Source organism: Apteryx mantelli, chromosome 5, assembly GCF_036417845.1.
Source record: "Apteryx mantelli isolate bAptMan1 chromosome 5, bAptMan1.hap1, whole genome shotgun sequence".
NCBI lineage: Eukaryota > Metazoa > Chordata > Aves > Apterygiformes > Apterygidae > Apteryx > Apteryx mantelli.
In genome coordinates this window covers 54,605,915-54,621,109 of record NC_089982.1, presented here as the reverse complement: position 1 = coordinate 54,621,109, position 15,195 = coordinate 54,605,915, and the positions used below count along the sequence as shown (strand labels likewise).

At 34.1% G+C, this 15,195-nt stretch overlaps 1 protein-coding gene across 3 annotated transcripts in view; it reads left to right on the top strand.

Moving 5' to 3' along the window:
* Nucleotides 1-15,195, top strand: part of TUSC3 (tumor suppressor candidate 3) — a 139,343-nt gene that overhangs the window by 107,442 nt on the left and 16,706 nt on the right. For all 3 annotated transcript variants that reach the window (XM_067297144.1, XM_013949579.2, XM_067297145.1), the window contains one exon: nt 1,735-1,798. In XM_067297144.1, coding sequence (XP_067153245.1) covers nt 1,735-1,798 — 64 coding nt within the window. The remainder of the gene's footprint in view (nt 1-1,734; nt 1,799-15,195) is intronic.

The window sequence follows — 15,195 nt, the reverse complement described above, 5'->3', positions numbered from 1 at the left end:
ATTTGGATACAAAGGTCAAGATCAGGTTGACTGGGTTAATGTTCTCATGAGAATATTTGTATTGCCAGGGGAGATGTGTTCTAGTGACAGTTTTATATGCCAGGAGTAATGCAGAGAGGTCCTTTATACCACGATGCACAGTACAGCAAAGAATGGTGATTAAGAATCAATCAATTAAGTAGCATTTTAACTTCATCATTAACTGTCTTAATGTGACATATTCCTATTTCCTTCATTATATTACCCTATTTTGCCTTAGTGAGTTTTATAAGGAGCCCTGACAAGCAGTCAAGAAGTACAGATTGGATTGTTGTCATATACTATTGAAATGAGATAATCTTTGAGATCAGTGATTTTTATCTTGTTAAAGAAAAAAAGGTGGTTTTTTTGAGAGATGGAATCATTTAGATACATGAAGTTCTTGCCTGATTTAGCTTTGAATTGGTTGTTTGAATGAACATAATATAATTGAATTTTGAAAACAGTAGGTAACCATCCACTGAATAAAAACTGTTTTATCATATCTTATGAACTACATGTTTTGACAGTACATCAACCAGAATTTAATCAGTGTGAATCAAGGCATTCTTCTGTATGCTGAGACATCAGAATATGTCAAATCTGAATTGTTCTGAATCTTGACAAAGGTGGTATTCAGGCAGAACTATTGAGAATAAAATTAATAAAAACAAAAGGTATGAGTTAAAACAAACAAACAAAACCCTGAAACCAAGAGGAGGACAAAAGGTTTCCCTTTTCTTTCCCTTATTTGGAGCGAGCATTTTTCTGTGTATTTTAGTGGGGTGAAAATTGCATCTATGCATCAGAATAATGAGAAAAAAAATATCTATAGATAGATAGATAGATATAGATACACACACACACACACACACACACACACCCCTTTGAAAACATAGATATGTTTAATTTTACATATAATTAATGCAGCAGTGGAGGAGAGAAAATCTCCCTCATTTTGTACATATTTGCAGCCCTTCAAATTTTTTCTTTCCTTTTTTGATACAATAGCTAGTTAAGAAAAAGACATTCTAACAATTTCTGAATAATATGCTATATGTTCTTAACAATAAATGTACAAAATGAGCCCATTAACAATAATTATTTAAAAAAAATTGACTTTGTTAGGTTGGCATTTAGTATTTGCATCTAGCATTGCATTTTTTGCGACTCCATGTAAACCAGACATCTTATTTTTGCGTTAGGAATTTTTATGGACATACCTGTGCCTTCATGGGGAAGAAAGGTGGAATAGACTTTGTATGAAGAAACTTCACTCAATTTGCATAAGACAAAAATAGGCTGACTTTTTAAAGACAACATTGCAAGGTTCGATTTTAACTTCTGTGAAAACCATGCTAAGGCACATCTTTGATTTCATCACCTCCCTTCTCAAAAATGTATCTCCTAAGCAAACAAATGTATGTTCTTTACTCCATGTTAGCAGTAGTGTGAAAATGAGTCCAACATAATGTAACTGCATATGAAATACTACATTCTGTATATATGTACTTTGCCTAAATATGCGCTGCTTTTAACGTTCCTTTTTACTAAATATATGTACATAAACTGTGCTGTTCAGCTGTAGCTGTTGCTGTTATCTGCATTTTTATGCAAAACAGGTTTTATTTTGATTCACACACATCTGGTTGTGCCATTTTCAGTGGATTTTTTGTTCTAGAGATAATTGTTTTTTATTTTCTTTTTATTTTACAGAGTTACATACACGGAAGCAGTCAGGCTCAGTTTGTTGCAGAGTCGCATATTATTCTTCTACTGAGTATCCTTCAAAATAGTGCTGAATAAAAAAAGGCAAGCTGAAGCTTGCTTTGACAGTGAATATCTTTGAAGTTTTGAGCAGGTATTGCATTTTGGCCTACTTACTATATGATTAAGTAAATATTCAGTGTTGTTGCTATTTACTGCCAAGGAAAACTGGCATGGCTTTTCACTAATGTGTACTTTGTTATCTCCTTTGTTATGATAATGCCTGGTTACTACTCTTAAGGTTTTTCCATTCACTGTTATCTTTGTCAGTAGCAGAAAGTAATTTTCTTCTCATTTTCACTATTAGGTTAAAAGTGATAAGCTATAAATTATTTATTTTATTTCTTTTAACTTTCAAGGAGAGCATACTAGTTTTCTACACTGGAATTTACCAGTTATGTATGAAGGTGATTTGTCCTCCAGTAGTCTTTGTGTTTTCCATTTTTTTTCCAACTAATCTAAACAGATTACCTCTTGTTCCTGTGACAATAAATAACCTAGTCCTGTTTGTTCTGATACCAAGTCTCTTGGCAGAAAGACTCTTACTGATTCAGAGCGAGCTAAATTATTTTTTGTGAATGTCTTAATAATCTGTAAATATACTCAAATACTTTCCGATTTCATTAAGTCACGCTTCTAATCAGCTATGTTCATTGAGTGAAAACTGTAGTCACCGTTAACCGCCATTAATGCACAGTCATTTCATCACAATTACCTTCCTCTAAGGAGAAGAGAGGAAAAAATAACTTTTCCCAAGCTGTGAAGTAATAGCCAAATCTCAGAGTTCAGTGATCATAGCTATTGCCTTGTCCTCTCCCTGAAGGCATGTTGACTTAGATCCTGCCCTTCCTCTGTCTTCCCAGCTACCTCTGTCTTTGGCATTTACTATCCAAAGAGAACACCATGATATACACTGATCTGTTATATCTTTTTGCTTCACTCCATTCAGTTACATGACATCAATTTGCTACCTGTTAAACCTCATTTGCTCAGTGGATAGCTGCAGCAAATTTAATTTCGAAGTTATGATCGTATTTTTCAGAGTAAATGCAGTATCCCCTAATGAATTTTCTAGTTTTTAGATCATGCCCTGATTAATATTGTGTCAAAATGAGATTGTAGCAATTAAAGATTTGGAAGCTCATTTATTTGTTCATAATTTCTAAATTTGGGCTCCTTTTCTTGGGAAGAGAGAGTTAAAGGTTTGCCTGAAAATTGCAAAGACAAAACTCACTGATTATTAATTTGATACTTTTTTCTTTAAGTGCACAGAGACAGCTATTATATTTTAAAAGAAAAGGATTTTGTATAATAAACAATATGCAGCTTATTGGTGTCATCTTTATGCTTTTTTTAATGTTTTTTGCTTTTCCCAAACTGCCCACAATTTAAACAAATGTTATGTAAAACAAATCCTTGTTTGGCTGCAAATTGGCAGCTTGAGAATGGGAGTTAAGATTAAGAAAACCAAAACTTTTGTTTATGACATATTTTGCATGTCTGACTCAGGCATGAAAGTACTATCTTTTTGTTGGCAGAATGGTCTTTAAAGTGAGAAGCTGACTAACTATATTAAAGTAGCTGCCTAAAAGAATATTTTCAGTCAGACTATTTATTGTCACTTGCAAAAAGAATTCTCTAAGGTTTCATTTCATGGCTCAATGCTATTGAGCTGAGGTTTTGGACACAAATTTCACAAGTGACATGAGGTCTTGACAGATTTTAACAGTTATGCATGAAAGAATTAATACTTCTTTATCCTTTTAATGCTGGTAGTAATTATTAGCTGCTTCATTGCTTCTTTATTATATTTTTATTTGGAAAATGTAGATATAAAATGTAGGAATTAGAAAAAAGTATGCCAGATTGATAAACAGTAGCATATTCACTTTATTCTCTCGTTTTTAAGAGATACACTGCATTTTAAAGCAAAGCATTACTATGCTGAAGATTTAAATGCTTCAATTGGTTGCTTCTTTTCACTTAGTAGTAGTAAGAGGAGGGACAAGATTGTCACTTCCTGCTAGATGCTGAAAGAGTGTTGTATTTCTCTATGAAGTGAATTCTTAATACCTTTTATGTGAAAAGAAAATACAAATTTCCATTCAATGCACAACTGTTCAAGTATCTCTTGCTATATTCTTGTTAGCTTAGATAGTGATTCTACCCAGTCTGCTAGATGATTTCCATATAATGATCTGCTATTTTTTCCAAGGCTATAACTACATAAGGAAGGGACATTGGTAGGAAGCACTTATGAAGGTATCAGGTATTCTGTTTCAATTGTATTAAAAAGCTAAATTGAATTCAGTAACATCTACACAATGTTACTGTGTACATCCTAGGTGTATACCCAATATTTTTATAAAATTTAAAAAGACTAGTTTTAGTCTTAACAAATTGTTACTACCTCTTAGGAGTAATACAGTGGAAATAAGTAAAGTCATTGTGATAATACAGCACATATAGTGCTACCTCAGTAAAACATTTCTAAAAAAACCTACTGTTACTGTTTATCAAGATTATTTTTGTAAGTAATTTTATTTCTATAACATGTTTTCTAACAGCCAAAATACTGACATTGCATTTAGCAACAGATCAGACCACAAGTGTGTTAGATTTTAAATGCTTTCTTTCTGAACACATTAAAAATTCAAGAAGAATTAGAAGAATTTCAAGAAGAATTTCCCCTTAGAAGAAGAATGACGACATTAGTTCATTTCCAAAATCCAAGACTGGGCCCTGATTGATTCTGGGGTTCCTTAGAGATGACTGTCAAGGACCATCTTACTGGAGCTGGAGTCTAGAGTATCTTACATCTTCAGTAAAGAGTCCTTTTAGAAGTTGGAAAGAAAGATCACCCTATTTTAACATAGGTCTTTTTGAATTTCAGATTGTAGAATAATGAAGAAAAAATATTAATGGGCTTTTTAAAAAGAGAAAAACATAGTTTATTATGTAAGAGGTAGACTGCTTAATTATGCTATTCTTTTTACGTTATGGAATGAGGATTTATAGATGTTTCGTATGTTTCACTTACACGTGTTAGTTCTAGACTGCATTGTTTGAGGAGAAACGGTTGTGTGGTCGTATGCCGAGGCTAAGAATTTGTAAATATGGCTTCATCTTTAATTTCTCCAACAGAATTGCTGTTTGATCTTTTTAAAATAACTTGATCACTTGATATCCAGGCTTATCCATCTATGAATTTGTGATAATTATACTTTCTCCCATCATTTATCAGTCTCATCTGGTTAAAGTGTAAACTCTGCAGACTAGATACTGCAAGTTAAGACATATCTTTAGCATTGTAATTTAGTCAAATTCACTCATGGAACAGAGAGAGAATCAAGTCTCTGTTGTCCATAGATGATTTATTCAGCTTGAAGATGACTGCCCAGTGCATGGGGAGATGCCTGAGTTGGCTGTGGGCAGAGGTGACTCCAGTCAAACCCCAGTAGAACATGGCATAGCTGTGGTTGTACTTGTTCCAGGACCTGTTCAGTCCAGAACAGTTTAGCTCCACCCTGGCGACACAGAGGTCTGGTATATCCAAACTGTAATACATCCAAATCTACAGAGTTGTCTTGGCATCCCAATACAGTTTTTCTCATTAGTAGGAATACGGTGCAAAATATCCAGTAGCCCGAGTTCAAGCTGATCCAGGGTTGCTAAGCTGGTGCTAATACACACACTGATGCCTGCTCCACCAGTCAGATGGCACTCAGAAACAGGCTATTATCTCAAGTATTGAACAAATACATAGAACTGACAGCCAAAACTGTGCTAGTTAAGCCCTTGTGGGTGGGTATCTGCCATCAGAGTGAAGGAACATGCACAGATATGATGGTGCTTGTTGTGTTGCACATTTCTCTTACTGTGATGTATTTAGCTATTACTACACAGAAACTTTGCTGGCTTTGTATTATGCTGACAGTATAACTGTTACTCAAATTCTTCTCTTATTTTTCTGCTCCCCTTTTCTCTTGCCGTGAAGAGTTGACTTCAATAACTGATCATGGAATCATATAAATGTTGGTTAAAAGGGACCTTTGAAGATCACATAGTCCAACCTTCTTCTTAAAGCAGGATTATCACTAACACTGAATCAGGTCTTCCATGGCTTTGGCTAGCCAAGTGTTGAAAAACTCCAAGGATGAAGATTGCATAACCTCTCTGGGCAATTACATAAGTGAAGAAGCTATTCCTAGCATCCCATCTGAACCACCAGAGCTGCAAGTCATGGCAGTAGTCTTGCCACTGTGTATAACAGTCTTGTCTGCCATAAGGCTTTGACTTCCATTTGATTTTTTTTGCCAACCTAGTAGAATCAGTGGAGTCTTTGGTAATGTTTTCATACGCAAATAAAAACTTTGTCCAGATTGGCTATCCCACAATTAGTTGGTTTGTCATGAGATAGTTTCAGAACATTCTGCATCAAGGTTTTGAGCTACTGTCCTCTCCTCATTCTTTCATTTCAACCTGTTGAGTTTCTCTAGAACATGGATCTGATTCTCCTTTCCAAACTGTTATGGTGATGGTCAATTGTGTTGTAGCCAATGGCATTACAATGCCGTAAGGCTGAGATGAATGTGGCAGGAAGGGGATGTTATGGGGCTGAATAATGAGATCCAATATGTTTCAGCTTTTTTGTTGCCTTGGAGAAAACAAAAGGCAAGTTTTACTTTTATTCATGCTACTTTACAGATCATTCCTAGCCACAGATTGGCCGGTACAATTTTTTCTTTTTTGGGGGGGAGGGGCAGGGAATAGTTTAATAAATTATAACTAAATATATTTACTTGCAGAAGAAAATTAATAAGGAATAGAATTTAGATGTAAATTTAAAGTGAAGTTAGATTTAATCTCGCATAATGATACAGTAGTATTTTTAAACATCTGTTTTCATTTTTCTTTGAAATTGGCAAACTTTGGTTTCCTTCCCAGGAGCAACAGAAATTTGTTATCATGTGCAATTGAGAATGAAGCTTTATGTAATTTATAAAGGTATTTATCTCTAGATCACACGGATGATCACTGCTTCAAGCAACTGTGTGTAATTTACACACATAATAATTTCTGGTTTTATGTAGAATTATATCAATATTGTGACTTTCTTGAGAAGTAAAAAAGTGATCAATAAGTCATCACAGAAACTGAAATATACCCACAGTTGAATAAATATGGCAGACTGCAGAAAAGTTATTTAAAATAAGTGCATAGAATAAGTTTATTTATACAGTCTTTTTTTGGTAAACAGATATGAAAGCAGTAACTTACTTGGAGCTATCAACATGCTAGATATTGCTCAGCCTACAGTGCAAGGTGTTTGCTTCTGAAGGGTTTGAAGATCTCTGAGGACCCAGGACTGCATAATTTGCACAGATGAATAACTTTATTCATATAAGTAATCCTGTTAAGACAATGTATTTGTTGGGTAGATACCTAATTCGACCACATAAAAAGGAGGACAGGATGTATCTGAACATACTATGATTTAACAATATAATTTAGCATCTTCTCATGTTAACATCAGAGTTTACATCTATGGACATAAGTGCAGATACATTGGATCAAATCAGGAATGTATCTAGACCAGTGTCCAGTCTCCAACAGTGACTGTTAAGCAGATAGTTAGGGAAGGAGTATAAGAAAAAAAACATCCGACCATAATCAGTGATTTAGGGATTTCTGAGCCAGACGTTACATACAGAACATTATAGCTGTTAGCCACTGATGAATACATTCTCATTTCTTTTTAATCTTTTTTGAACTAATTATGGTACTCACAACATTCCATAGCAGTGAATTTTCAGTGTTAATTTTATGTGGCATGCAAAAGTTATTCCTTTAGGTTGTTTTTCTAGCCTGTAATTTGCATGCAGTAACTTTATTGGGTGATTTTAGTTCTTGAGTTATGGGAAATAGTGCTTAATCTTTTTCTGCCTTTTTCCTTCCAATTTTGGCTTTATAGAATTCAGTGTATAGATTTCTCTTACTTTTCTCCTTTCCAAGCTGAAAAGTCCAACTCTTTCCTAATGCTGTTTCAGGCAGCTGTTGTCTGTTCTTGCTGCCCTTTCCTGGCAGAAATGGGGTCATAGTTAATAAGAGTCAGTGGAAATGATCAGGCCTTAAAATATATATATATATACAGGGTAGTTTGACATTCTTGGAGAGCTAAGGTAAAATCAGCTAAAGAAAAGAGTATTGAAATATTGGTGTAAAAGTTAGTGAGGAGTAGGGTTATTAAGACAGAAGCAGAGGAGGTAAAACTGTGGGATTAAGAGCTGTCTTTTTCTGAGGGGAACAATATGAAATAAACTGCACAATCAGTGTTATTGTTGTAATTAAAAATAACTAAATATAGGCTATGCTGACTGTTGTAAGCCAAATTACCACTGGAATATGCAGCATTGTGCTGTAATTATGACTTTGTATGTGAAGATATAGGGAAAAAGGTAAGGAATAGTAAGGTCAGAGAAGCTGTGTGAAAGTTGATTTCTTTCATTTGTCCCTTTGATACATCACTAATCAATAGGTCTAATGAATATATCTATTTTCACCAAGTTTGTGTCATCCCCTTGAGAATGAAATTGAATGGAATGGCATGTGTCCTGTTTCTTTCCTTTTGCAGTAATAATAAATCCTTATAATGCATACTAAGTTTAAAAGTTGCAGTAAATATTTTCATTATCAAAAGGGTTTCAGTTACTAAGCAAATTATTTGCTTGTACAGTTGGTGATAAATTTAAAGGAATTATTATAGGAATTAGCAGTTGCTGTTAACCTGACAATCTTTCTCATTATTACTATTAAACTTATTTAAGTTTGATGCTGACAAAACATATGCACCTAAGTAAAAATGGAAATCTCTCTTCAGTTTGTTAATTTGAATTCCCAAAACAGAATTAATGTGACAGCTGTGTAGGTGGGTATGAGATGTTGATTGAAAAGGAAAAAGAAATCTGATCAGTTACAAAGAAAAAGGCAAATCTTTTATATAAGATTAAAATTACACCTATTATGGAAGACATCTCCTATCCTATAGAATGAATTAAATTAAGTGTATTAAGTGCCTCTTTGGTATAAGGAACCTTAACCACAAAACAAATTAAAATGGAAGATGTCATTCTGTGTGTCAGTAGGGCTAGTGCAAATATAATCACTGAGGGCAGGAACTTGAAATTTTGTCATAGTAAATAGAACAGTCCTTATTTAGTTCTTTGTAGTAAGAGACTATCAGATATGCATGCTAGAATCAAATTATGACCCTCAGAGATTATGTAAAAGTGAAAGAAGATGACAACTAAAACAGTGAGATTATCATCAGTGAGCTTTTTATATGTTTGATCTGAAGGATAAGAAAGAAGAACACAGTGGAAAAAGGTATAACTAAAGGCACACAATTTTTAGGCGTTTCCTAATTAATTATGGAAATCCATGTCCAAAGTGGCAAAACACAAATTAATACATGTTTTTACTCTCTACTTATGTTACCCACCACTATGATATACTAAATATCTCATAGGCTCTTCTGGCTCTTTTGAAGGCTCCCAGACTCCTCCTAAACTGTAATGAAGCAAAAGGAGATCCTGGTTAGAAAAATTAAGTTTTGTATTTGATCTTTTGTTCCATTACCTCTTTGTCCTATTGCTTTGATCTCAAAATAATTCATAATATGACCTTTTAAGAAAGATTCTAAAGCCTGTTAGGTGTTAGTGAAATACAAAGGAACTTTAAATTTTCAGCTTGGCATTCATCGTAGCAACATGCAATATACATAGAGCATACAATATAATTCTATTTCACCAGCTATTAGAAGGATACTGTATTTGGTGAATTGCCTTCAAATTATGGTGTGTGACCTCTGTATGAATGTATTGACTCTGTAGTTCAGTGTTTTTCTACCATTTTCAGTTTCTAGCTCTCTGCAATTTTCCACTGGAAGTACAAACTCTTGTGAAGCAAATTTTTTTGCCAGCTGCTATGGCAATTACCCTGTTTTTCGTGTTTGCCTTTTGCAAATATCTGACCACTAGTCACAGGCCAAGATACATTCACTGACCACGGGCTGAAGACAATAGCATGATCTTTTTCAAGGACAGTATATTTTTAGAGGTTTCTTTAGCCACTAGTTTATATTTTTAATGGTTATTTTAATTTTTAAGAGACATATTTGTTTCAGTGGCTAAAAGATGCGGAAACATTAGTTTTTTGGCCTTTTAGATCCACAGATGGCTCTTACTAAATTGAATGGTTTTGGAGTACATTCAGCTGAGAAAAAAATGTGTGGATTAAGGTATTCCACAGGTCTTTAACAGTGAGGGAAAGTGCAATACCAGCCTAGGTCTTATTGATAATGACTTATAATATAGAAAAAGAATGTGTGATATTCTTAAAAAGATCTGTAGGTGCTTAGAGAGAGCAAAAGAGATGATGTGTGCACGTGAAAGGATCAACTGTGTACTAACAAAGAGATGAGACAGCATACTAAAAAGTATAATTTTTGAAATAAATAAGTCCTGGAAAATAAAATAAGGTGGGTGTTTGGAACAGAGTAAACAACTGTTAGAAGAGTGGGAGAAAATGAAATCACATCATAAATACTGACAAATAGTTCAAATACAGTTTGTTTTAGGGAGTGTATCTGTATTTGAAAGTTAAGAAATTATGCTATTAAGAAAATTCTTTCAATTATTTTAACCTCTGGTAATATTTAACGTTAAGTAAATTAATGGACTATTATACAACTACCTCTTCTGGACATATGTATACTTCCATGATTTGTATGTCTCTAGGAGAGAAAATTTGTAGAAACAGATTATAAAATGTAAGTAAGGTTAGAAAAAAATATTTTTTATGGTGGCAAATTTCACTATAAGAATTTGAACCCTAAAATTCCATCAAATATTATTTACAAAACCAAAAAAAGTCATAAAGATTGAATGTAAAAATTATCTCACCAAAGTTAGTTTTAAAGGTGATCCTAAAAAACTACATCAGTATGCATAATTAGGATGTAAGTGAGGCTGAAAAACCCCAAATAGAGGCATAAACATTTGTTAACGATCTAGTACAAACTTAGGTATCTTTAGACTACCTTGTTCCAGTCAAATTAAAATGCATTCCAGAATCTTTCTCTCTGTTGATCCTAAAGCTTTTATATAGCCTTTCCATTCTCAAATGACTAAAAACATTGCAAGAGGGCAGATCCATCAGATTATCTCTGGATTAGAAAGATAATCTTTGTGAAAATCTCCTAGAATGAAGATTAAATTAATCAAATAATAAAGAAGCTCTCTTTTTCACTTTAGGAGATTTTATATTGGTATAAAATTGATTCTCTACTCTGTTAAAATGATGAACATCGGTAAAGGAGAATGCTTTGGTTTAAATGGCATTTAAGTGGTTGAAATGCACGATTCCAGCTTCTTCACTGTTATCGGTTGCATATTTCAAGGGCGGAGGCGGAACTATAGTGTTGCCATATTTCCCTAAGAAGGCACTGGTCATACTGTATATATGTTCTCTGAGTAACGTGGACCTTTTCATTTAGGATGTGTTGGAGTTGCTGTGCATGTACCAACCATCTGTGCAGTTCAGGCACATTAGGTCTGATGCAGGATACTTTGACCTTTCTGTGCAGGCACCATGGACATACACAGGGTTTCCATAGGCACAAAAGTCTGGTTGAAGCTACTGTTACCATTCCTGCTAAATCTTCTAAGTGAAAATACTCAGATTCCATCCAGAGAAAGTTTTCTGGGGGGAACTGAGATATGTCAGTTGATACTCAAATATATGTAATCCCTAGTTCAGACACATTTTATGTTTTGTTGAGCAGCTGGGAAGAGTAGAAAGCTCTCAAAATGGCTGCCCTGGCTCTATATAAAGGGAGTCCTAATAGTTTTTTAGGAGAAATGGAAGATATGAAAAGCTATAACACTAGTATAACAAAAGATATATATAATATTTTCGTTAATGCAGAAGTTATTAGACACATTACAAGGAATGTAGTATTACTGTGCTACTTCTGCTACCTATGGAGCTGGACCTGGCTCAGCTGTGGAGTTGTGAATGGTTACAGCCTTCTGGCCATTCACACAGGCTACAGGAATACAGGGGAATTAGAAAAATAAAGATCTAAGACTCTTCTGAGAGATAGATACCCTACAGAGAGTACTAAACTCACTCTGCACTTCCTTCCTTTCAACTTAATTCCTGGAATTTCTATCACACTTTGACTGGTAGAGGAGTCAGCAAAGTATAGCATTCCCTGAAAATGATGTCTGTTCCCCCAGCCATCTTCACCTCTGACCTAACTCTTGCAGTGTGTTAAGGATACTCTTGAGATGAGAAGGGATGAAAGGTATCTTGAGTTTGCTTGCAAAGTGGGAGGGAACATTTCTGAGATGAGCTCTTTAGTGCATGTCACAGCAATTCTGAACTTAAGGTTATTAGGTAAAAGAGGTTTTGAAGCTGAGCCTAGGAGAATGAAAGTAGAAAGATGAGTAAAAATTGTTGTAGAGGTACGGTTCCTGAGCTGATGGAGTTTCTGCTTTTGGTGGAAAATAGTAGCATAGCATAGAGTATGCAGAGCATAGCATAGAGCATAGCATAGACAAGCTGTGTTGTTTTAAACTGTGGTCTTTGTATAGCAGAAACTAAATCTTCTTGAATGTTTGTGCTGCACCCACCACATCCTATTAGAAATCTCAGAGTATTAATGCAATGCTAACAAGAAATCAGAGAAAATGGCCATGGTATTTGGATATTTTGACTGTCCAAAGGGCACACAAGTTCAGATGGTTCTTTTAACAAAGTCACTCAATGACATTATTGATGTTTCATAGGTTCTTTGTAATTTGTTAAAGCAGTTTATCAATTCTCTCATGAAAATTAAAGAGAATAACTGAGTAACTAGTTTATTGTAAGCCACTGACTTGGTCTGTATATTATTTGTAATTTATATCCTCAGGATACCTCTACTCAGATACAGCATCAGGATTTCAGGGAAATTCAGCTTTTTCAGTTTTCCAGTTGAGCTGGCTGAAGCACAAGGCGTTCAAGTGTCCTGCATTGTCATACAATGAATCAGCAATTTTTCCAGGATTCTCCTGCCTTGTACTCAGTGACCACAAGTGCTTAGGCGTTTATAATTGTTAAAAAGGTATGAGAAGAGAGCTGGACAGGGCTTTCTGTTCTGAATATTATTTGTTAATATTTCCCCTTCCCTCCCCTCCCTCAAAAACGAAAAGATAAGCGTAGTAAGTTCAGTATCCAGTATGAAGTGTTGAAAATGAGTAAAATGGATTATCAGAGCAGAATAGCAACAATGATAGAGGGTAAAAGCCATGGTTCCCATATCCCAAGTAGAAGTTAAGTTGCAACCATGGAAGTAGGGTGTTTAGTGCAAAAGTGAGATAAGCAGTGCCTGAAAGACATGTAGGATTTTAAAGACTGTTTGTTCTTTTAATAATAAAAAATTGAAATATTCCCCCTCATAAAACAGCCTTAGATAACAGCTTGATTAAAGTGGTATTCTGAAAACATCACTGAGCATATTTATACCCAGTTCTCTAGTTCTCGGTCAGAGATACATTCAGAATATGCCAAGTCTCATGCAATAATTCCTAAATTTCTTGAAATAGTTGGTGTAGCTGAAGCCAGAAGGTTTTGAGGTGAAAAAAGATAGTGGGTTGTTATTGTGAGCATCAGTACAACTAGAATTAAATCAACTAAAAATTTGAAGTACATCTTGATTACCTGTGTACAATTTATGTTTAAATTAAGTTTATCCTAAAATTCAAATAAATCACTTTCAAACTCTTCTTCATGTTTTCAGCTTATGAATTAGGACACATCCCTCTTCACTGAGATGAGATATACACAGATTGGTATCTTAAAGATGCCACCTTTCCTCAGCCCTCAAGGCATGTTGAATCATCATGGTCCATCATTAGACCGCAATTATGGTCTAATTCAGAATTGATTGCACATTGAATAGCATAAGCTGAATATTAGAATCATTGCTCATTATTTCATGAACTGAAGCAGCAGTGCTTTGAAAGAAACCATGAGAACTGGTTCATTTCAGAACCATCCTATAATAAGAATCATCCTATAATAAGAAATATAAGAAATATAATAAGAAATCGGATTCTCCAGCTGGGGGAAGTGTGACTATTATCTTTTATTCAAGAAATGTAAATAGCTGAAGAATATTTGCTAAATAAAACCACTAGAATTCATGTTGTGCTCAGAATTTTCAAATATAATTGACTACAGTTAGTCTGCTTAAATCCACCTTGAAATGGTTCAGTTAAAAAAAAAAAAAAAAAAAACCTAATGTGGTCAGCATTTCTGAAATTACAGCAAGTATTTTAGACATTTAAATATTAATAGGAAAAAGTTAAGACATATCTCTCTCTAGGTTAGAGTATACCTCATAAGGGGCCAGCAAAGGATTGCTTGTTTTAATCATTATCCCCCTAGCCAAAAAAAATTCAGAAAAGAAAAAAACACAGCTTTGCTTATTTTGATCATATTGTTTTTATAGTAACCTTCGCAAAAAAATGTTTTTCTTTGTTCAATGTATGATTAAAAGTGAACCAAAAGTTTTTAAAGTTTGAGTGATATCCTGTCCCCATTTTAGTTAACAATAAATTGAGCACAGATGTAAGTAGGTGAGTGTTTTGTTCATTTGCTTTTCTTTCTCATGTGTTATTAAGTGATCTGCAACTAAAAGGTAAAATTTCTTGATATGAATAATGCTAATGCAGGATTTTGTACTCTTGGCAGTAATCCAGTAGAATATGAATGAGACCACAAAACTTTTTTCACAAAGGTAACCAAGTGTCAATCAATTTATTTTCTCACCTCCTTTTATTCCCTACTCACTACTAATTAGTACTAAATTTCTGAAGGAAAGTTATAAATGATATATCACATTAGGAAACTAATGACCTATCAGATTTTCTCCCTTTTGGACATTCTAGCTGAAATTAATAGCAATTTAATTTTCTATTAAAGTATGCTAATAAAAAGAATCCAGAATTTACTAGCAGTCATTTTTCATTTTGTAATGTCTCTATCACTCTGGAATTTATTGATCCTATCATATTTTTTTTATACTGCCAATCAGGCATCTTGTTTTTGCAGGGCTAAATGTTATGTTCTGTTGCTGCTGATCTTTTCATCTTATGAATTTTAATGATGAGCCTGTTTTTTTATCCTCCTTTAAAACAGTTCTTTCTCCTGTATCAAAGCATTCAGAAACTTTTCAAAAGCACTAACTAAATAATGTGTTGTCAATTTCTATGAAAAGCATTTGCCAGCTGGGAAAAGGGGCAGCAGAAGTTTAATATGTACAAATAAAATCATTCCAGATTAAAAGAAATGTTACTGGGT